Source organism: Myripristis murdjan, chromosome 8 (assembly GCF_902150065.1).
Source record: "Myripristis murdjan chromosome 8, fMyrMur1.1, whole genome shotgun sequence".
Taxonomy (NCBI): domain Eukaryota; kingdom Metazoa; phylum Chordata; class Actinopteri; order Holocentriformes; family Holocentridae; genus Myripristis; species Myripristis murdjan.
Window position 1 is genome coordinate 7,002,096 of NC_043987.1, and position 23,507 is coordinate 7,025,602.

Consider the following 23,507-nt stretch of genomic DNA (forward strand, 5'->3'; position numbering starts at 1 on the left):
TAGTTAAGTGCAATAGCCTGGATGTGCGGTCCCCGTCAGTTTGGGGCTGTCAGCGGGGAGTGCACTGCTTTGCGCAGCCACCAGCGGCGGCCTCGGAGTAAAAATAAAGGAGCGGACAACAACGTTGTAGTCAATCAGCCCCGGAGGGTTTTACGCAAGCGCAGTGAGTAACTGGCGTCTCACTGTTGGCATTGCGCATGAGCAGTAGACTCATGGGTGACGCGATTGTCTACTCCTTGGTGTTTTTCACAGCCTGCAGACAGCCCTTCCTTCCACTTCCAGACCAAAATAGACTGGTGAGGGTTGAGCGGCTGAGATCCTGAACGAGAAATGGCTGCCACCGGAGTTCTCCCCTTTATAAGGGGGGTAGACCTCAGTGGAAACGACTTCAAAGTAAGGTTTTTAGGCATTATTTGTGGATTTATTATGGATAATTATGTTGCTGACATTACGCTCAGCTAGCTAGCCGAAGCTCAGCCCATTAAGCGGCACAGGCAGCACAGCGACGCTATTGTAAGCTAACGGCTGAGCTCGCTAAAACATTAGCTTACGAGTTTAGCTTACCAGCATTGGGCGTTAGCCAGTTGTCATAATGTATGACATGGCCAAAGTAGAGTCAGTCATGTCTTGACTACCAGCGTCCTGTCCGGTGTTAACCACAGTACTAGCATAGGTCTGTTTTGCGGAATTAGCCAGGAATGCTAATTTGCTTAGCTTACAGCTGGCTCTTTTTTAGAGTTTAGAATAAATTGGACTTAACTGTTAGTTTTACGGCAGTTTAGCTAATTTCACTTTATTGTTGGCTAACGTTAACTTTGGCTATCATGTTTGGTACACAGTATAAGCTCCGTGTATGTATTCAGACAGTTTTAGTAAAGTTTAGACAGAATTAAGTTGGGTTAAACCTCTTGAGTCGTGGTCAAAAACTCAACAAGGTAGTTTTGGTGGCAGTAGCCAGCTAATGTCGTCATTTTTTTTTTTTTTTTTTATTTTGACCCACATAGCAAGCTTAGTTTGTAAGACAGGAAAAGCAGTCGGACTGGGAGCAGTGACAGCTGGCATGATCTGCCATTTGTCTGGACTGACAGAACTGACTGTGTGTTTTGTGCTTAGCTGCCTTGTCGGTATGAAAGCTGTACAATCAGAGTGAGGAGCTAATGTGCTCATTTGCCTGTGGAGTCAAAACACATTTTAGTCAGTGTAGATTTGCATTATTTAATTTGCTAAACACTTTCTAAGCTTAAAACCTCTGCAGACTGGTTAGGTATACAACCTTAGCAGCTAACATTGCAGGCAAATTGTTTCTGCTTATTGGCAGGTTTGGCAAGTCCAGGACATTGTAAGGGCAAAACATCACATCTGGCTCCATCGCCTTTACAAAAAAGCTAAAAACGAACTTACTACACTTTGCCAGATTTGTGCTGTCACACCCATTGACAATGCCAGTGAGGTCAAAAGAGGGTGATGACTTCATCTCTAATCTTGCAGTTACACACACACACACACACACACACACACACACACACACACACACGAGTTGGAAATAGGTTACTTTGTTAGATATTAGTTTAACATACCCATTCGGCTTCTTGTCGGATTTTGTTGACACTTCAGAACAAAGAGGTTTCAAAGTTGAAGGACACAGCCCTGGCTTTGCTCTCAGAGTTTTATAAGTAACCTGTTTAGATCATGTCCGTACTTCAGGCTCGAATTATTTTAGAAAATAACAGTGTTCTGTATTAGGGCTGAATGATGTATTGTTATCATATCATTATCTAGATATGAACATGTCAGTTAGTAATAACTCAAACGGCAATGATATGGACAAAATCAAATTTAGGGGTAAGGTTGGCCCTAAGACAGAGATTGGTCTGTTCTGATCAATAAAATAACTGCATTTTCTAATGCTGCTTTTTGAAGAATGCTCAATTTTCACTGTTGCAACACTTACACTTTTAAATAAATGTGAAACCATAGTCATATCATATCATATCACTACCGAGATATTTGGCAAACACCCAGGTATGACATTTTGTCCATATCATGCAACCCTGTTCTGTATGCCATGTCACCTGGACAATAAAGGGTGCTGAATGTCAAAACTCATTTGGGCTCAGCTGCCATACCCTTACGACCTTCCTCACAGATTATTTGATTATCATTGATGTTACTGTTGCTGGTAGATGTTGCTACATCTTGACAGCTAATTTTACAGTGATGTATTGATAAAATGTTAGGGTATACATAGCACGGCCTCTTTTTAGATCCTTGTTCACACTTTCTTCTCTTTACAGGGTGGTTATTTTCCAGAACATGTCAAGTCTATGAGCAGCCTGCGATGGCTGAAGCTGAACAGGACAGGACTCTGTTACCTCCCAGAGGAGCTGGCCTCTCTGCAGAAACTGGTGAGACTCTCTGACCTAGTCGCTAATTATTAGCTGGGACTATAACCTTTGCATGGGGACTTTAATTCGCCACAGTTGTAGAGATGCTCCAGTGTATATAATCAATTTAGATTGAATAAATGAAATAACAGATCAAAATCTGCACAAGTTTGGAGTAATTGTGAATATGGATAGGTAGTTTTGAGGGCTTGGAAGGTTTTACCCCTAGGAACGAAAAAAAAGGGAGGAAAAGCTTTCATATGATTACACATATGCAGTTTCAGATCAAAATAATAAAATCTCAGAAAGAAATTCAGTTGTTTGAAGAATATGAATTTTTTGGTGGAACATGCATGGGAGGAAATAAACACCATCCACCAGATGAACTCCTATTTTACTACTACTCTACAAGGCTTTTTGGGTGGTGACTACCAATTGTTGGTCCTAATTTATTCTTATAATACAGTTGGCAAATCAGTAATGTTGGGATCAACAGTGAATATTGATGTTCACTAGCTGCTTTGGGCTTTAACCAGAAAATACTTAACAGCCCTCACAAGCGCTTTGAGAAAAGATGAGAGCCAGTATACATCAAGCCTCTCCTCAAAGGATTACTTACCTATTTGTCCGGACATATAACTTGGGATTTTCTGATCCAGTTTACTCATTTTAGTGTTAGATTCCAACACTGCACATAGTAAAGCATATGTTAGTCCACTGTGCAGTTAAACTCAGCAGTGACATGCTGCAGATGTCAAAGCTACAAATGACTGCCATGAAACTAATGGCAGTCACATCTTACAGGTAAACTAAGGTTTCACGTACCATGTTTTAGAGTGGCAGAGTGCAGGATGTGAAATGCTCTTTACATGGCCAAAGTTCAGTTTTTGCCTCCAAAAATGGTTCCTCATCCAGTATAATCAATTTAATTTCAGTATACTCCTTGTTTTTTTTTGTTTTGTTTTTTTTTTTTAAAGATTTTTTTTCTTTACCCTTTTTGTTGTAATGCTGTAATTTATCTTGTGTGGAGCACATCCTCTAATGTTTGCTGCCTGGGCACAGACTTCTTGTGAGCTACTATTTGTGAGTCCTTGTATTCCTTCGAATGGTGTCTCTTCGAGTACCCAATTAAATTAATAGTACAGTAATTAGCTCATCTGCTGCCAGCCCTCGAAATACTTGCCTTGCAAACAGGAACCCACAATTAGCTCTTTGACTGTTTCTCTCTTCAGTTTAATGTACTTCCCAACCACAGACATGACTGCTTCCCAGCTGCTTTCAAACAGTTTTGCAAGTGGTGGGTGACACTTGTTTACAGCAAATGCTTTGTATGTCAGATTACACAAGTAGAGCTGCGGAATTAAATATATGTATAAATGGATTAGGACTGATTTAAAAAGACCTGTAGCCAATACTTCAGAATTTAACTAGATTGACCTGATGCCATTACTCTACATGTGATTTGTGCAAACAGCCATGAGAACTTCAACATAAGGAGTCAGGTGTACCTGTATGCAGAAAGTCTCTCAGTTTAAGGATTATGAGCTGTCTCTGACTCTGACTTGATTAGGATTTTCAACTTGGGGGCAAAATATTTCAGATTTTTCAAAATCTTTTCCGTGCATATGGGCTCAAGTTTTATTTCTAAGTATTTTATGTTTTTAGCTGAACCTATCAGTATCAAGGATTGAAGACTTCCAGAGAAAACCATTACCCTACTCATTGAAGCAGGCAATAGTACAAATGAAATCTATGGTAGTTAATAGCCTACTGTATTCTTACCAAAACTGACCTCTCAACTGGATCTTTATATTTGAAATGCTTATTTTACTAAGAAAAAGATGATTAAAAAAAAAAAAAAGGCTTAAATTGTACTGAAATATGTCTTAAAAGGTCCTAAAAAGCATAAATTAAACTCTCTGATAAACTGTGAACAGCATGGGTAAGATAGATGTAAGACAATGGAATTTTTTGACATTGTTACTATTAGTTAAAGAAATCTTTGGTAGTACAATTATTAACAATATCCTTAGTATTAGTGGTGGTATTGGTGATAATACTGGTATTATCAGTAACAGTACTATAATTCCTCATGGTCTACTATGTTATCAATTCAGATTTATCCTGTATTGCCTCACTGCTGACGTCAGTATTGCTCTCTTTGATTACTAAGAAACATACAAGTGTTGATTAATTTAGAAGTTTGGGCCATGGAGGACATCACACCAACAGTACAGCCCCACCATACTGACAACATACCCACACCTATGCTTTAATCCTGAATATCTCTGACAGGATTACTCAATCTAAACCTCCTAAATCTATGATCAGCAGGCCTCAGTTATAAGATGATCTCTGTGCTAAAGTGCTTGATCTTACATAGTGTCAGTAAATAAGATTAATCTGTTATCACTGTCACAGTGTCCAGACTGTGTTTACCTGAACATCTGCCCTGCATTTTATCCTGTTTGCAGTGAGATAATACTGTTATTATATAACATGGTATTAGTGTAAGCGGTGCATTTCACAACAGAGATCAGTCCACCTTGTCAGGCACACATGTGTCACTGTGGTTTTAGATACAATGTGTTATTTGTGTATGTAGTCATTGTCCTGTGTATTTGTATTTGAAAGCCCTCTGTGCTTTTCTTCCTTCTTCAGGAGCATCTTTCAGTCAGTCACAACAGCCTGACTACTTTACATGGAGAACTGTCCAGCTTACCAAACTTACGGGTAACTAACACACATGCAAAAACATATACTTGGATATGTTCTTACACACTGTATTCCAGCATCTAACCACAACATAGTCCGTAATTTCTTAATTTAATCGATTTCAGTTTTCACAGTGACCCTTTTACTTTGTTTTGTGTTTGTGCAGTGTTATAGATTTTTTCATATGAATCTCCAATTTACACTAAGATATAATGACGTCACAAACATGTTTCATTTTGTCTGCAGGCAGTGGTGGCCAGAGCCAACAACCTGAAAAACTCTGGTGTCCCGGATGACATCTTTCAGCTCGATGACCTCTCTGTGCTGGTACACAAATAAGATTTAACGCATAATCACTCACCAACTCTGTCCCTGAGTCTTCCTTTCTCTCCTCACCACACCTTTTGACTTGATGACTTCTTATTCAGCAACACCCTTTCCTTAAGCTCTCATGGTCCATTGCCTTTACTCTCTACAGCTCTATCAGGCCTTTCCTGACCCCTTCCTCTTTCCACAGCGATATTTCCACTGGAGTGACTCACTGCTGTAATTGCTTTTCTCCACACTAGTATCTTTATTTCACCAGAGGGTGGGGCAGGGCACAGTGAAATATGCGTAGGACAGTAAGCAAGTTTTGAAGTTGGCTGTGCCATTATTCTCCTGCCAAGCCATGCTTGATAAAGCAAGGTCAGGTCGGAACTATGTTGGCTCCGCAGGCTGTTTCCCAGGTGTCAATTACAGGCTCAGTCCTTAATCCAGTTTTATAAGATAGGGTTGCTCCATTTCAGAGATGTACAGCAGGGGCTTGGACCTATTCCATTCTTTTTTTGTTAACTCTTAGTGCAAGGACATGCTGTAAATTTGGCTATTGTGTGGGATGTGGAAATGATTCAGACTATTTAACATGAATCCCTATGTGTAGCCCACTTTTTTTCAGTGCTGATACTTGTTTCTGCACTTGCTCTAACTTTCTTTTGATCCCTCTTATTTCATTTGATTTGAACCCTTTGTCTTGATAAAGAAATTGGGTTTGCACATCAAAAAATCATTTCCTTTTTCCCATCAGGATCTGAGTTACAACCAGCTGACGGAGATCCCCAGGGACTTAGAGAACAGCAGGAACATGCTGGTGCTGAATCTGAGCCACAACGGCATCGACTCCATCCCCAACCAGCTGTTCATCAACCTGACAGACCTGCTGTATCTGGACCTGAGCGACAACAAGCTGGACAGCCTGCCGCCACAGATGAGACGTCTGGTCCACCTGCAGACACTCATACTCAACAACAACCCACTGATGCACGCCCAACTGCGGTACAGACACATGCCAGAGTTCCTGCATCTCTTTGATTTTCAAACTGTAGTGCCTAAATCGATGCCGTCATTACCTTATTTTTAGTGGCTCTCTTAATTACAACATTAATGTGCCCGGATCAGAAACAGTGGGTAAGGAGCTTCCAGACTAGCAATATTTAGTTCCATAAAAATGAAGAGAAGAATGGAAACATCTTGCAAAAACTAAAATATTGATTTCAGCTCCATTAGTGCATGTAGGAAAAAGCATGCGTGCTGATGTCAGAATTGACTGAATTGCTGTCAGATGCCCTCCATGCACTGTTTCCTAATGGATTCAAAATAAATATTTAATTTTTTACTACGTGTTTCAATTCTTCTCTTCATTCATTTGGATTACAATAATGTGCCACCACAGAACTGCAGTTGTAACAGGAATCAAGAGTCAGGAGTCAGTGAAGTCTTACTTTCTCCAGCCATGTATGTTACTATGCACTCTGTGTAATACATACATATTAATATATGCATTAAAATGTCAGTCATGAAACAACATTATACTCTTGTTTTTAAATGCTGCTCTAACTGTCAGCCCACTGTGTCTGGGTGTTTGTGTCTGAGCAGCCAGCTGCCAGCCATGGTGGCACTACAGACTCTCCATCTGAGGAACACCCAGAGGACCCAGAGCAACATGCCCACCAGCCTTGAGGGACTGACACATTTAGCAGGTACCACACACCCACTCACACTCATTGTCTATATGCATCATCTTATCCCTCCCAGACCACTTGTGTAGTGACCTGACACATTTTCCACCCTGCATGTACTTCTTGGCTCATACAGAGTTACACAAACACGTACACCTACATGTATCCTCGGTCTCTGCCTCTCACTATCCCTGACTCAGATTCTAGACTGGGACTGCCAGTGACATACTCAGTGTGCGTTTGTGTCACTGGCAGTCCCTGTCACTGACAGTGTCACCCTCTCTTCCTTGTGTCTGTCCCAGATGTGGACCTGTCATGTAATGATCTGACTCGGGTACCAGAGTGCCTCTATTCACTGGGCAGTTTGAAGAGACTCAACCTGAGCAGTAACCAGATCTCAGAGCTCTCCCTCTGTATCGACCAGTGGACCCAGCTGGAGACTCTCAACCTCAGCCGCAACCAGCTCACCTCGCTGCCTGTAAGGAAGATACATCACACACCTGTCTCCACAATGCACCTTCATTCTAACTACCTGTGTTCAGCAGATAGATAGATAGATAGATAGATAGATGTATACTTTATTAATCCTGAGGAAAATTCCCTGAGGGATATTTCTTGCATTGAGGCCTTTCAATATTAAAATAATGTTCAATCTTAGTACTCTTAAAAATAATATGCCTTTTTCCTGCTCACAATATTAAAAAAAAGATTAAAAAGCGTTGCACTGTAGAGGTCAGTGTCCAGTGGGAATGATGCTTGCTTCCTGCTCCGTCTTCTCTTGGAGTCGTATGGCTGCATTTCAGTCTGCATGGTTGTCTTTCTCCTGTTGATCTTTTTTGAACTTGCTTAACTTGCCTACTTATGATCTTCCGACTCTTTTAGGAAATCATCGGTCATTTACAGGCTGGTCTAGTGTTTAGAGAAAAGGTCACATAGGCAAAAATACGTGTTCAGTGTCCACAGCAGTCTCTGTATGTGTAGAAGTGGTTATTAGGGATGCACTGATTGTGAAATACTGGGCCGATACCGATTTTTTAAAAATATTGTTATCGGCCAAGTTGTTATTTTAAACTGAATAGATTTAGGCCTTCATTATACTTTCTCTGAATGAGCACAAATTCAGTCAAACAAATTTATGAAACAATCTTTAATATAACCTTCTTTCTTTCTTTTCTTGTTCTAAAAAATAACTCACTCAAAAGTTTTGCTAAATTTAAACACATTTATCTTTAACCAATACTCATTTTTACTGAATAGAGCTTGAATGCATAATAATGTAACTTGATGCAACCTCTAATGATACCAAGGAGCTGACAGCAGCTCAGTGAGACCAAGGTCATGGGAAATTGTGACCCTGTTCCAACTCAGATTCGGATGTCACTCCTCGTCCTTGTTCAGTCCTGACTTGTTGGCAGACTTGGACGTGAAACGTAATTCCCTGAAGTTGGTTCGTGTGTCACTTTCATTTGCGACAGTGCCTCCATTTACTTTCTAAATAGCACAGTGTGTTTTTCTTGCTTCATGGGGGAAATGATCAGTACTGCGAGATCATTTCAGAATAAACATATTTTTCTCGGATCTTAAGGCTCAGGCAACTAAGGGGTCAGCCAGTGATTACTAGCAGTAACAGCAAGAGAAGAGATGCACAGTTGTAGTTGGCGCCTGGCAGTGGAGCACACTTGTTTTAGTCGCTATAGATGTGCATTCGATCTAGTTTTTCATTTTCTAAGTGGAAGGCATAATAATAATGGTAATAAAGTCCCCAAAAATCCCCTTTTGTCTTGAAAGTGTCCATCAGAAACACAGTTTTTCGTCAACGGGACACCATTAGTCTCAAGCCGTGGAGGAAATGGATGGATAAATATCAGCCACTGCCATCGGTGATCATCTTATTGGCTGTTAGGCCAGTGGCAGTCAACAGGGCCAATATGCGCCGTTACTGATATTCCACCACTAAATCGATGCATACTTAGTAATCATGTCCTTTGTTGAAATGTCACTTAGTAAAATACTGAATCACTTCTTGGTTTGGATATGTGCATCACCTAAATGACTAAAAATGAAAAATGTATTGCTCTGTTTGAGAGCTATTGCAAGGTTGGTTAAAAGAGCGATTTACAGTCTGATGAGATGTATAGCCATATTACTTGATTGTTGCCCAATTGGCTGTTTTCATGCACATTCCAGTAAAATTTGTGCAATCTGAAAAATATCTGTTATTGTGTTTCAATGCAGTCTGCAATCTGTAAGCTGTCCAAACTGAAGAAGCTGTATGTGAACTCCAACAAGCTGGACTTTGATGGGATTCCAACAGGAGTGGGCAAGCTGGCCAGCCTCACCGAGTTCATGGCTGCCAACAACAACCTGGAGCTCATCCCCGAGGGGCTCTGCAGGTAGACTTAAAACACACACACACACACACACACACACACAGATTAGGTTTACTCATATTGATTGCCTGCCAATTCTCCTGCATTGTTAGATTGGTGGTCTGTCATTTCACTATTTCTATGAGCCATGTAATATTTGTCTTTCTGAGGAAAAGGTGCATTATCTGCTGTTTTGGTGTCTTAGTAAATGTTCGATGGCAAAACAAGTAGTGGGGGTTGTGCGTCTTGACATGAGAGCTCACGGAAGAGCTTTAAACTACTTTGAAATGTCAGCATTAGTCAATAATGCTTACTAGATGTTAAACATTGCTTATACTTGCTTTTTTTCTGAGTAAACTGTTTGGTGGCCCATGTGGCCCAGGCTTAAGAGGAAACAACCAGTGTACTGTCAGCAACACTGACATTTGACTAATGACAGGTCTTAGTGCTATAAGTAGTTCTTTATTTGTGGAAGTAAATGTTGTACTGGCTGTCTGCAGTATGTCAGTGTTTTTTATGGTAGCCTTGGTTGTACACATAGCATGGCGCAGGCTATACACTGGGACATTTTTGTATGATTGCAGTTGCCCTCATTTAATGTGTGCCCCTACATGACAGTGCCCATGTAAAGCACTAGTCAGAGTTTGTACATTTCACATAGCCACATCTTAGATCTGTTAATTGATATTGGCATTGACTGACTCCCTTTATATGGCACATTTTATCACTGGTAAGTATAAGTCTATGTAAATGTGTGGTTTGTGTTATTATTTAGGTGTGGTAAGCTGAAGAAGCTGGTGCTGAATAAGAACCGTCTGGTGACGCTGCCCGAGGCAATCCACTTCTTGACAGACTTAGAGGTACAGCACTTAACTTACTCACAAAGGTCATTCACAGTACTAGACTCAAACTATCCTTACAGAAATTTTATGCTGGGATAATGGTGGAGCTGGTTTGGGTTTGATCACTGTGTAAAAATGCAAAGCTGCAGAAAAGGACGATCAAAGTAACCTGTATTCCTGTATTTGTCCTGTGTAAAGTAAAGCCAGTAGGTTAAAACTCTTTGACAACTTGGCAGCTCCACCAAGGAGCATGAATCAGAGAGAGCCAAAGAAATCAAAACAATTCAGATATTCTTGGCACAGTCAGAAAAAAAAAAAAAAAAACACTTATTATATTAAACCAATGTGCTTCAACTGCAATAGCCTTTTCTGATGTTACAAAGTTATGTATATAATCAGCAATAAATATGTCCAGGACCATCCAAAATGGATACTTCAGAGCCCATAGACCAATCGGCTGCCAGTATTTGAAAACAAAATAACGCCAGAGCAGTGCCTTTTTGTAGCCTGAATCTAATAATACAATTCAATTCAATAGACAATCATGGATACTGTCTTTCTCTCTTGTATAGAAAGAAAACAACCTGGAAATTTAATGTGACTGGACTTTGTTTGTTGGGTTCCTCTGTTCAGTTGGAAAAATATATGATCCACCAGACAGCACTTTATTGCATAAAGTGTCAAGTTTTAGACTTGGTTCTCACTTGCCTGCTGTGCACACACATACAAACGGCTTCCCTCCACTATACCTCTTTGCAGATTCTGGATCTGCGTGAAAACCCCAACCTGGTGATGCCTCCTAAGCCAGTTGACAGGACAGCAGAATGGTACAACATTGACTTCTCCCTGCAGAACCAGCTGCGGCTGGCCGGGGCCTCACCCGCTACTGTAGCTGCTGCTGGAGGAGGTGCGTGTGTGTGTGCGTGTGTGAGTGCGCGTGCGTGTGTTCATGTGTTCGTGTGTTTGTGTGTTTATGCATATGGACAACACCATTTACAGAAATGTGTTTAGCCTGTTACTTTATTTTTATCATAAAGCGAGTGCGTGTGTTTACATGTTTTCTGGAGACTGAACTCTGAATCCTAATGTTGACAAATGTGTTAAAATGACTTTGTACACATTTCAAGGAGCAAGCCCCCGCGACCCCCTGGCGAGAAAGATGAGGTTGAGAAGGAGGAAGGACTCTGCTCAGGACGACCAAGCAAAGCAGGTGCTGAAGGGCATGAGCGACGTTGCGCAAGAGAAGAAGCACTTGGAGGTAAGGACAGAGAAAATGATAATGATTTAACCATATATGCCAAAGAACATGGCAATATCAACGTTAAGGTGGGTTAATTACTTTCTACTCGCACCCCCATGCTAAAAATACATGTAAATGATGTCACTCATCTGTTAGAATTTGGCTGTTGTGTTACATTATATCATTTTTTTCTTTTCGTTTCCATGAATACATCCATGGTTTACACAGTCAGAGCAGGAATATCATCCAAATTCATTAGAGCAGAATCACAGCGCAAAAGAATCAGAGTAAATGGCCATGACACAGCATTATCTGAAATGAAAGTATCAAAATTCACCAACTGTGAGGAATATAGGCCAGCCAGCTTTCTCACAGTTAGTATTACTGTTTCACTACTACTGAGGCATTTTTAGTGGTTCACAAAAATGTCCAGCAAACTTTGACTGTTGATCATCCTCTGTCACATGATTTCACTGGTCTTAGGACTTTGAATATTTTCAAAGATTTTACCATGCAGTGGTGCTTGACAACCCCCAGTCAAACCATCTTGAGGAGGAAGAGTCAGGGAAGTAGAGGATAGAATATTCTGTTTTTGCATTTTTATTAAACTTCTGGTGATTTTTGCAGGAGAACGGCGACCTGAAATATGGGGATCTAAAAACACGGCGATGGGACAAGAGTTTGGAGAAGCCTCATCTGGATTACTCTGAGTTTTTCATGGAGGACGTGGGGCAGGTATGTGTGTGTTACCATGGGTACATGTGTATGTTTGATGAGAGGAAAAGGGAGTTGTTGAGAGCAGGAATGTTATTTAGGTGGCCAAGTGAACTGCTCAACACACATCCCATATGTCATTGAAGTAGACTCAGAAGCCCTCCAGAAGGCTCAGAAGATTAAGTGGGTTCAGCTGCGTTGTTGATATTTTAGTCTAGTTATCCTTTAGTCTTAAGATTAAAGTAGCTGTAACCAGAACGTTTAGCTGCTCCCTCAACAATAACCATTAAGGTGCCCCTGAGCAAGGCACCAACCCTAAATAGTTTCAGTAGCAGCTCCCTGTTCAGCAATACAAGATTATGGCAGCACTGAGCAGCTCCTGGGTGTGTGTGATTAAATGCACAGTATGTTACCTTTCTTCTACTAACCCAGATCTGCTCTTAGTCAACTTAATGTGTTATGAAAGTGTGAAAATAAACTTCCTTGTTCAAATATACACATTACTGTCTTTACCACTTCTCCCTACAGGTTCCAGGTGTGACGGTGTGGCAGATAGAGAACTTTGTTCCCATGCAGGTGGAAGAAGCTTTCCATGGCAAGTTCTATGAGGCTGACTGCTACATCATCCTCAAGGTAACACAAAGGCCCTGTGAGACCACTGAATTAGTCTTCTGTAATCTAGTATTGTAGCATCCGATTTTTTTTTTTGACCCATTTCAGAGAGATTTTGTTTTGTTTGTGCCTCCCTCTACTTCACCATTCTTCCCGTATTCCTCTTTCTTCATGTCATCATCCTCTCTCCCTTTGTAGACCTACCTAGATGATAACGGAGCGTTGAACTGGCACATCTACTACTGGATCGGCCAGGATGCCACACTGGACAAGAAGGCAGGCTCTGCCATCCACGCTGTCAACCTCAGGAACTTTCTGGGAGCCGAGTGCAGGACAATACGGGAGGAGATGGGAGATGAGAGCGAGGAGTTCACTGCTGTACGCTGAAACTAACACACACATTCACGCAAATACTGCAGTAATCTAGAGATTCAGAATTCTTTAAAATCAAGTAAAAGAAAAACTGCTGAGGATATTTTCCCGTTTCTGAAATACTACACGCTTTTGCAACTGACAGTTTTTCTTTGCTTTATTTGTCTGTGCTCTAGGTATTTGACAATGAGATCTCCTACATTGAGGGAGGAACAGCAAGTGGTTTCTACACTGTAGAAGACACAAACTACTCTGTCAGGTAAGCTGTGAACTTTTCCTGTTTTTGTATTTGCCTTCTTTAGTCATTGTAAACTTGTTAATGCAAGTTAGGAGTGACTTTTATTTTCTGTTATTATTGTAACACCTATAAAAGGCTGTTTGCATTTTATTTTGAAAAGGGCCTGCTCAACTTAAAGATTTGTCTGAGTTTTCTCGTCTGATTTTAACCCTTGTATGTTATGTTTTTTTCCAGGTTGTACAGAGTTTATGGCAAGAAAAACATCAGGCTGGAGTCTGTACCTCTGAAAGCCTCCTCCCTTGACCCACGGTAAGAAACACACAGACACACACACACACACACACACATACGAACCCTTCAGAACAAAAACTGCACAATAAACAGTCACATTCATATTCTGCCACATCTTTGAACACTGACTCTCATAGGAATAAACTTTTCCATCTAATGAATTGTCTTTGCAGCTTCTTTTAATTTATGTTTTCTAACGTGTATGCTTCCTTCTTTATTGTGACAATGATTGCTGTGCAGCTAACATCTTGTTTTTCCTTCTGTGGTAGTTTTGTCTTCTTGTTGGACACGGGGCTGGAAATTTTTGTCTGGAGAGGAGCTAGCGCTACACTCAGCGGCACCACCAAGGCCAGGTAAGACCATAAACACGTCACACTATTATGACCCCCCCCCCCCTTGCAGCCACTGCCAGTCATACATTCTTCCTATGTTATTCATACTGCAACTCATTCAGTAGGACTAAGTGACTCCGTGACAAATGACTTTAACTTAGAATTGTTATATAGAAGCCACAGACCTGAGGATTACATAGTAAGAGGATTTTATTTGGATTTCCCTCAGTTGTACACACTTTTTGTTGTTCTCAGTCAACATATTGGCTTTCATGGGGTTATTTAACACTTAGCTCTGGATGGCCTGGAGTTAAGGTTCAGGTTAAGGAATGATTCCAGATCATCAGTTCAGAAATTCAAACCTCTTTGTGTGTGTATTGTTCTTGTCTCTCAGGTTATTTGCAGAAAAGATTAATAAGAATGAGCGTAAGGGGAAGGCAGAGATCACTACTCTGGTACAGAGCCAGGAGCCTCCAGGCTTCTGGGAGGCGCTGGGAGGACAACCAGAAGAGATCAAGAAGCACGTACCAGATGACTTCACTCCTGTCAGACCCAAACTATACAAGGTAAAGGTTTCTCACATTACTGCTACCCCATACTAAGGGAGTACAGTTAAACTATATATCAGCATGGCTGTGATTTGGTCATAGGCACAAGACCACAGGCCAACAACAGTTCTGTGAACAATGTGTGAGAAGAGGTAGTGGTGCGCTTGTTGACTGTTCTTTGCCATGCACAGTTCAAGGAAAAAGAGGCAGGTGCTCTTGAAGAAAAACGGTTTGAGATCATCAACAAGGAAGGAGATTAATTTCAGGCACTCTTGCATTGGGCAGGAATTAAATATGTAAAAAGTGTTTATTCAGACTTGGTAAGTTTATATATTCAAAACAAAACAAAACAAAAAAAAATGACCTCTTAGTTTTCATCAGGGTGCAAATGGGGCACACAATCATGAAGCAAACAGTTTATGAACTAGGCTGGTGTGACACCCACTTTGTATTACTTGATGTGGCAAGGAGAAAGTCATGTGTGCCAAACCTGTGCACTGTCAAACTGAAACGGTCAAAGGTCACTGACAGGGAAGCTGTTAAATTTGAATTGTCATCTCTGTTGTATTTCTTTTTTGTTTGTGTGTAGGTGGGCCTGGGTCTGGGCTACCTGGAGCTGCCTCAGATTAACTACAAGCTGTCAGTGGAACACAAAGACTGCAAGGTCAAACTGGACACCATGCCAGAGCTTAGACTGGTAGGTCTGCAAGATAACCACTAGGAGGCAGCATGGTATGGTTTTGAAATAAGGCCACAAAATGCCGTTTCAAATGCCAAACAGTGCAGTGCAAAAAAAAACCTGTACTATTTGGATTATTATTTTTGTCCAAAGTGCTTTAAATACACTCAGTGGCCACTTTATTAGGTACACCTGCACAGTCTAATGCAATTCAGTGTAACAGCTCTGCCATAAGTTCTATCTCTCTGACGTTTATCAAGTTCAGTTTTTGTTGACTTTGACCTTGCCTACTCCCTCTTTCCCTCCTCCTGTCCTCCTCTCCCGCTCCTCTGATGCTTCTTTTCTTCCTATTTCCCGCCCTTCCTTCCTCTGTCGCTGCCTCCTTTTTCCCTCACATCTTCTGTTTCTTTATGCCTCCCTCCCCCCTTCTCATCCTTCTGTTTTCCTTCTTTCTGTTCCTCTCTCCAGCTGCAGTCTCTGCTGGACACTAAGTGTGTTTACATCCTGGACTGCTGGTCCGATGTTTTCATCTGGATCGGGAGGAAATCTCCCCGTCTGGTCCGAGCCGCTGCCTTGAAACTTGGCCAAGAGATCTGCTCCATGTTGCACCGGCCCAAACATGCCTGTGTAACCCGCAACCTGGAGGGCACCGAGTGCCAGGTAACACAGCATCCAGACAGAAAAAAAAAACACACACACACACACACACACACACACACACACACACACACACACACACACACACACACACACACACCACCCTTGATGCTGCACCTATGCAAACACACCTAGGCTATTTATGCTAGCAAGCAGGTATACTGTGGAGCAACCTTTCTGAAATTGTTTGGACAGCCGAAACAATTTTAAAAAATCAATAAGATTAACTTGAACAGTAAGCTCTATGCGTTTTAGCTGCATTTTGTAACATGTTTAATATCTTTGTGTGTTTGGATTATCTCTTATCCTGTTTTCTTTTGATTTTGTGAAGCACACCCAATGAGCTAGCAAAGATTAAAGCTGTTGGAAGGTCACTGTAAAGTTTTATAAAACAGTCCACGTTATCAAAAACTCTTCTCCTCTCTACCCCTCCATTCCCTCCTCTTCCTCTCCTCTTCCTCTTGTCAGGTGTTTAAGTCTAAGTTTAAGAACTGGGATGATGTGTTGAAGGTCGACTACACCAGAGCAGCTGAGACTGTACAACAGAACGACAATCTGCAGGGCAAGGTCAGTGAACGGTGTGTCTGTCTGGACAGGCAGTGAAATATTAATAAGCATGCTTGGATAAGCATGGCATACTGGCATGGCTGCTTGTTCCTGAAGAGTGCAGAAAGTGTGTTGTTAAATGCGTTTTCTCTCCTAGGTGAAGAAGGATGCAGAGCAGAAGGGCCAGATGAAAGCTGACCTCACAGCTCTCTTCCTTCCCAGGCAGCCACCCATGCCCCTCACTGAGGTAACACACACACACAGACGCACACACAGACACACACACAAGGCTTTACCTTACCACATGAATCCTTGTTCCAGTGAAGGGGAAACATAAAAATAGGCCTTCTATTAGCCTCTGCTTGTATAGTTAATTCCAGTGTAGATAATGTCAATGTAATTTAACTAGAATGAAAACAATCACCCATCACTGAATTATGACATTTCCTCTGTAGGCTGAACAGATGATGGAAGAGTGGAACGAGGACCTGGATGGAATGGAGGGATTTGTGTTGGAAGGCAAGAAGTTTGCTCGTCTGCCAGAGGAAGAGTTTGGACACTTCTACACGCAGGACTGCTACGTCTTCCTGTGCAGGTAGGGGTGTGTGTTTGTGTGTTGAAGTGACATCTACCTTATTTGTGTCCTATTTGTTAAAAGAAGCTATTATTTTATTCTAATGTCTTATAATCTCTAACCATGTGGCCTTAGATACTGGGTGCCAGTGGAGTATGAGGGGGACGAGAAGAAGAAGGGTCAAGGGGGGGGTGAGGGAGGAGAGGAGGAGGAGGAGGAGGACAAACAGCCTGAGGAGGACTTCCAGTGTGTGGTGTACTTCTGGCAGGGCAGGCAGGCGTCCAACATGGGCTGGCTCACCTTCACCTTCTCCCTTCAGAAGAAGTTTGAGAGCTTGTTCCCTGGAAAACTGGAGGTAGGGTGACAGATCTGTAAGCACACACACTGAAAATCAAACAAATTATAGAGGAAATGTTAGTGGGGCTGTGCCGGAATCACAGTTTCCAGTCAGCTCGGAGTCAGTTGCAATATTTTCCCTGTGTATTTTAAAGAGAATGTGTCTTGTGTTATTGTCATATTGCAGTGCTCAGTACCTATCCAAAAAAACAAAAACAAAGCACAACACTTAGACTTCTTCCTCTTCTTCCTCCTTCTGAGTTGGCTACAGAAGTCTATGATCGATGATAGTCCTAAATGTTGGTTTTCTTCTATTTATACACACACTCAAACTAAATGTACATAAATTACATAATTAACTTAAGCTATAGGGATATGCACATATCAATAAAAAGCTAGCTCCTGCTCCTTTGAAGCAAGATATTTCGATTTACCTCAGGATATAAAACGTATGTTCATGAAAGCCTGAATTAAGATGCAGTGGCCGACTTTTTGTATCGAAGACATTTGGACTTTTATGAAATGCTCTTTTGAGTTGGTTGATGTAACAATAAGAGAGCTGTTTGCTGAGATGTGGCAGATACATGCCTGTGGGTAGGCCACGTGTTACCTTTCATCTTACATAAATATTAAAAAGTTTTCATTAGTAGCATAGTGGTTGGGGGTAGCATTAAATATCTGCCCAGTTAAACAACTCTGTAAATTAGATTCAGTGAGATCATATTGCAGTATCTCCACACTTGGCCTGAAAATGGCTGTTATGTCTCCCCTGTGGCGATTATCTGCATTTGTATCTTTTTTTGTCCTCGCTCTCACTGTAAATTCTGTGTATGTACATTGTGCTTGGATTGAATCCAGACTGTATCGAGCTCTAATCGCAACATGAGCCTGACCATTTCCATATGTGGCGCTGAAAACCCATTGCGCTGAAATGACAAGTGTAACTCTAGCCTGTATGTGCACAGGTCGTGCGTATGACCCAGCAGCAGGAGAACCTCAAGTTCCTGTCCCATTTCAAGAGGAAGTTCATCATCCACAAAGGGAAGAGGAAACAGAAGACGGACTCGGCCCAGCCCTCCCTCTACCACATACGCACCAATGGCAGTGCTCTTTGCACAAGGTAAACACACCCCACATATTACCACAAGAAAGAGAGAGAGAGAGAGAGATTCTGTCCTCCATAAAGGTCTCCATGCCTCTTTCCTTAACATGTGAAATCTCATCACTCTCTTTCAGGACCATCCAGATTGGAACAGACTCCAGCAATCTCAACTCCGAGTTCTGCTTCATACTCAAGGTGGAGTTTATTTAATATTGGTAGCCAAGTGCAAAATACATTTTTTTCCTACACAGACTTGTCTGTATCATTTGTCAAAGGTTATTTTTCATTTTTCCTATTCAAAAAGACACCGGCTTCTGTGTGTGTTTGCTGCAGGTACCATTTGAGAGCACAGACAACCAGGGCATCGTTTACACTTGGGTGGGAAGAGCCGCCGACCCTGATGAAGCCAAACTGGCAGAGGACATAATGAACAGCATGTTCGACGACACCTACAGCAAACAGGTAAGGCTGCCTGTGCATATGGGCCAGTATGTGTACCTATGTGGGAGTGTTGGAAAGTCTGATACCACTACAGTAAGACTACCCTTATAAATGGGTTATGAGTGATATAATATAGGGTATTAATTAGATTGGAAACACTTTCTATGCTTTTCTTCTTCACTATTTGCATCAATATATGAAAAGTGTTATGACTTGTTCATTAATGATTTATAAAGTGTTTACAACCTAATTATAAACCATTCATAAAGCCTTTATAGGGAAAGTCTTACTGTAAAGTGGTACAGAATTTCCTAGGCTAATTTATATTAATTTACTTTAAATAATCATACACTTTCCATATTTTTTGTGAGTTATTTTCCCTAAAACCTAACAGGCTGGTAAGAATTATATTTGCAGTATAGAAGGGACAGTCGAGGCCCTTAAAGCAGCTTATTATCTGTGGAAGTGTCTGTCCACTTCCCTCTGGGAAATGTGCATGGAGAGCGCTAACAATGACTAAATATCAGTATCATGTTTGTCTTTTTTTTTAAATGAGTATTGCAGTCTGTAAGCACCTTTAACATCTCTCACTCCCAGGTGATTAACGAGGGGGAGGAGCCAGAGAACTTCTTCTGGGTGGGGATTGGTTGTCAGAAGCCATATGATGAAGATGCAGATTACATGAAATACGCTCGACTCTTCAGGTGAGTTTCATATGGCTCATCCAAATGTTGAGAATAATTTGAATAGGACTCTCAACATTTAAAGATGGCTGCTGTTGGGGCTGGGCAATTAATAGATCTTTATTTCAATTATTTTGCTTTCCGACGATTATGAAAACAAGAGAGACGGAATAAAACGGTTATTGTGCCACATTTTGCAGCAATGTGCTTGTTTTGTCTTGTGTTGTACATCCAGCGCTAAAAGGCCAAACTCATTCTCAGCCAGGCTGTGGCATGTTTATATTTACAGTTCAAGGAAATCCACTGTCAGTGTTTATTAGAGAAAAAGTCAATGAAATTGACTCTTATTTTCCTGATTTTATGTAGTTCCTGTTGAAACAGGAATTCTGGGCAGAACATAATGCAGGGAAGGATCATTCACAAGTGCAACCAATAGGATATCAGTTAGTTTCATTGGTTGAAAATGTAATGTACACCCACTAGTGCAGGATGATGTCACTATTTAAGATACGCTGGAAGTAGAAGTCATGTGAGGTCATTTCATGGGGACTTAAAAAAAAGTTCAACAAATGTGTGATGCTTCCAAAGTCAGTGAGTATTTGTGTTAAGTAATCTTGATCTCAATACTGACCAAAGTAACAGTGATTATAATTTTTGCCATAATCAAGCAACCATATTGCTATACATTTGAATCACGTCAATGGATGTCCCCTTGAGTCTCTTTTCCAATACTCGGTGACCATCTTTCTGTGTTGCACTGCTCCACTAGGAGAGTGTTACCCAGTTAGAGGTTATGAGAAAATTATGAATATCTCTCCCATTTCTATAACTCTTTCACTTCTTCCCTCTCTATCATCTCTTTCTCTCTCCCTCCCTCTCTTCTCCCTCAGGTGTTCCAATGAGAAAGGTTATTTCTCTGTGTCAGAGAAATGCTCAGACTTTTGCCAGGATGACTTGGCTGATGATGACATCATGCTGCTGGACAATGGCAAAGAGGTGATAATGAGAATTTATTTAAAGCATTTTTACAGTAGTCCAAATAAAATCTAACAAAACATTTCATACTGAGCTGATGTGACCCTCTGTAAAGGAGTTGAACTGTATGGTTTCAGAAAGTGCAGTGTAAAACTCTTCAGTCATGCTCACTCGCTACAACTTTCTTTTCCTTGCTTCTTTGTTCTCTCAGGTTTACATGTGGGTCGGCACCCAGACCAGCCAGGTGGAAATCAAGCTTAGCCTGAAAGCTTGCCAGGTAAGCACTAGTGTGTGTGTGTGTGTGTGTGTGTGTGTGCATGCATTTCTACGTGCACATGTGCTTCTCTGTCCATGCATTTTATTTGACGGGTGCCCATAGTCAAATCCCATACATTTTCTCTGCAGGTTTACATCCAGCACATGCGCTCTAAAGACGCCGAACATCCCAGGAAGCTGCGACTGGTCCGGAAGGGAAACGAGCCCCACTGCTTCACACGCTGCTTCCACGCCTGGGGAGCCTTCAAAACTCCCCCCTCATAGACACACACTCATTCAGCCACATGCACACGCAGACATACAGACGTTTCGCTGCCATGTAGTTTTCTACCAGTAATAAAATGATGTCTTTGCCTAGCACAGCTTTACCTAAAGCCCCTCCGCTGTCCTGCTCAGCATTTCTGCTCAACAGCCTCTTGCACAGTCGTCTACTTGTAAAGAGGTAGCATGTTTTTCCAGGCTGATGTCTCCTTAATACGGACAACTCACCTCCCAAAACTCTAAACATAACAGAAAAACAATGTGAAGAGATTTCCTGTTAGCAAAGCAACGATGTAAGCATCAGCCATGGTGGAATTCCTTTAATTTTCTGATTACAGTTTTAGTCTCTTAGATAGTGTAGCTGTGCCAATGAGCAAGAGGCTGTTGACCGTCCCTCTGCTTCCTCTCTGAGGGACAGAAAGCAGAACGGCACATTTTTTCTACAAGCTTTTTAGCAGCAGGCCTGAATACAATAACAGAATGAAAGAAGAGATTTATGTTTTGAGATAGGTCTAAGGTGTACAGATGTTTTATAAAAGAGCTGGACGGAGACGTGTCTGTCCCCCGCTAACATATCGGTCCGTCTCGCCGGTTTCTTGCGGCATGTGCGAGGACGGCGTTGCCCTGCATGGTGTAGGTCTCAGAGGACGAGGGTCCAGTGCTCAACGCTATGGGGGGCACTCCTCCCAACTTTGTAGTGCCATTTTGCTCAAGTCATGTGAAGTTGGCTCTGAGGCAGTTACTCTCATTTTTTTAATCATTCATTTGTGGACACTGAGGGACTGAACAGGAAGCAGCACTATCATTGTTTTTTTTTTTTTTTTCTGAGGAATGTTTGTCTATATTTTTGTTTGTCTTTTCTTCCATCATGAGGAGTGTACTTGGTGTGGGTGTGAGTGAGTGTGTGTGTTTACCCCAGGCGCCTTCATTGAAAAGGGGTTTTCCCCCCGTCCCACAGTCTGATTGGTCACCCTTCTCACTTCCTCTCGAATGTGAGTCAGGCTTCCTAAGAGGCATATCAAGCTGGATTTACGCAGGAAAAAAAGGGGAATTTTATTACTGGCTAGTTTTGGGGAACATGTTATGATCACAGTGTTAAATATCAGATTTGCCTTTCCTGTGTGAATGAGTCCTTGTGGTACGATCAGATGGGTTGCACTGCAGCCAGATGAAACAGCTGACACCAGGCAGCCGGGGGTCAGCGGTCCTGATCTGAGGGGAGGAGGACGGGATGCCAGGCTTGCAGCTGTGGGACAGAGCCTTGTTTTACCTTTGGGACAGAGCTGTTTCAGTGTGCAATCAGCAGAGTACGGGAGAATCAAATGATAGTAACAATACTGTTTTTTTCTGTCTGTCACAGGCTGGATTCGAATTGTCAAATCATTTTTTTCTTGATTTTCTGTAGCCTTGTTAACAAAGGCTTTCATAACTTTTTTTTTTTTTCGGTGTGTTTTTGACAATGCGAATACAATCCTAATGGGAGATCTTCTGCATCATATTAGAGACATATCTTGATAACTGTAAAGCGACCTGTGGTTCCGCTGATCAGAGCAGTTTTGTTTTTACAACTAATGGTTAACAGACGAGTTATGAAAGGTCAAACTGATCGTAGATCTGTATCACCAGGGTGAACTTTAGGAGCACATAACTGCTGCAGCGCTTCTCATGATCATATGACCCGTATATTCTGCAAAGATTGGTCCAAGAACCTGATTATAGAAATAGCTATGATAGATACCAATGATATATTTACAAACAGCTGCAGCCACCATCATATTGTTTCTATATACTGTATTTTGTTGGGTGAATTGTATGCCTGTTGGTGTGTTTGTTTGGCTGAGTTATGTATGTATGTGCGTGTGGGTGATTATGTGCACATGCTCCTGATGCCACCTGCAGATGCTTTATTTATGTATTTTATATGAAAAATAAAGTTTCACGTCACTATGATCCTTTGTTTTGTTTTTTCTCCATTATGCCTCTGACCATGTGATAATTCAAATGTTAGGCCATAAATTTAGTTTGGAGCGGCTTCCAATTGTGAATTTATATAGCATGTTTAAGTTTATTTTATTCATCGACTCAAAGCTTTAGACCGAAGTTGGCTTAAAAAAAAATTGAAACATGAGAAAACACATCATGTGTAGGTCTATATTGGCTACAAATGCCTAGTCACTTCACATAAAGGGAGGATGTTATGTGATTTGCTGTTATCGTGCTTCTCCATTTCACCCCATGATTGACATGCCAGTCACCATGGCTACAGATCGGGGGGATGCACATGAGCTTCACCGCCGCTCGGGTCTCTAAGTTTTGCCTGACT

General features: G+C 41.5%; 1 protein-coding gene across 1 annotated transcript; it reads left to right on the forward strand.

Moving 5' to 3' along the window:
* Positions 1-258: 258 nt before the first annotated feature.
* Positions 259-23,134, forward strand: flii (FLII actin remodeling protein). Its single transcript, XM_030058360.1, has 31 exons — positions 259-393; positions 2,295-2,405; positions 5,046-5,117; positions 5,346-5,426; positions 6,166-6,413; positions 7,014-7,117; positions 7,399-7,574; positions 9,332-9,489; positions 10,241-10,325; positions 11,067-11,214; positions 11,435-11,565; positions 12,175-12,282; positions 12,790-12,894; positions 13,072-13,251; positions 13,422-13,504; positions 13,718-13,792; positions 14,044-14,127; positions 14,501-14,672; positions 15,244-15,351; positions 15,802-15,993; positions 16,459-16,557; positions 16,694-16,783; positions 16,992-17,131; positions 17,246-17,465; positions 18,412-18,566; positions 18,683-18,743; positions 18,882-19,010; positions 19,587-19,693; positions 20,563-20,668; positions 20,859-20,924; positions 21,053-23,134. Exons 1-31 carry the CDS (start codon positions 331-333, stop codon positions 21,185-21,187), a joined length of 3,792 nt encoding a protein of 1,263 aa, XP_029914220.1. The 5' UTR covers positions 259-330; the 3' UTR covers positions 21,188-23,134.
* Positions 23,135-23,507: the final 373 nt, after the last annotated feature.

Excerpts from the sequence above, each read along its gene's own strand:
- flii (XM_030058360.1), top strand. The coding sequence starts at position 331 with ATGGCTGCCACCGGAGTTCTCCCCTTTATAAGGGGGGTAGACCTCAGT. Across the intron at positions 14,673-15,243 it reads TCAGACCCAAACTATACAAG|GTGGGCCTGGGTCTGGGCTA; the intron begins GTAAAGGTTTCT and ends GTTTGTGTGTAG. Across the intron at positions 19,011-19,586 it reads ACGACACCTACAGCAAACAG|GTGATTAACGAGGGGGAGGA; the intron begins GTAAGGCTGCCT and ends TCTCACTCCCAG.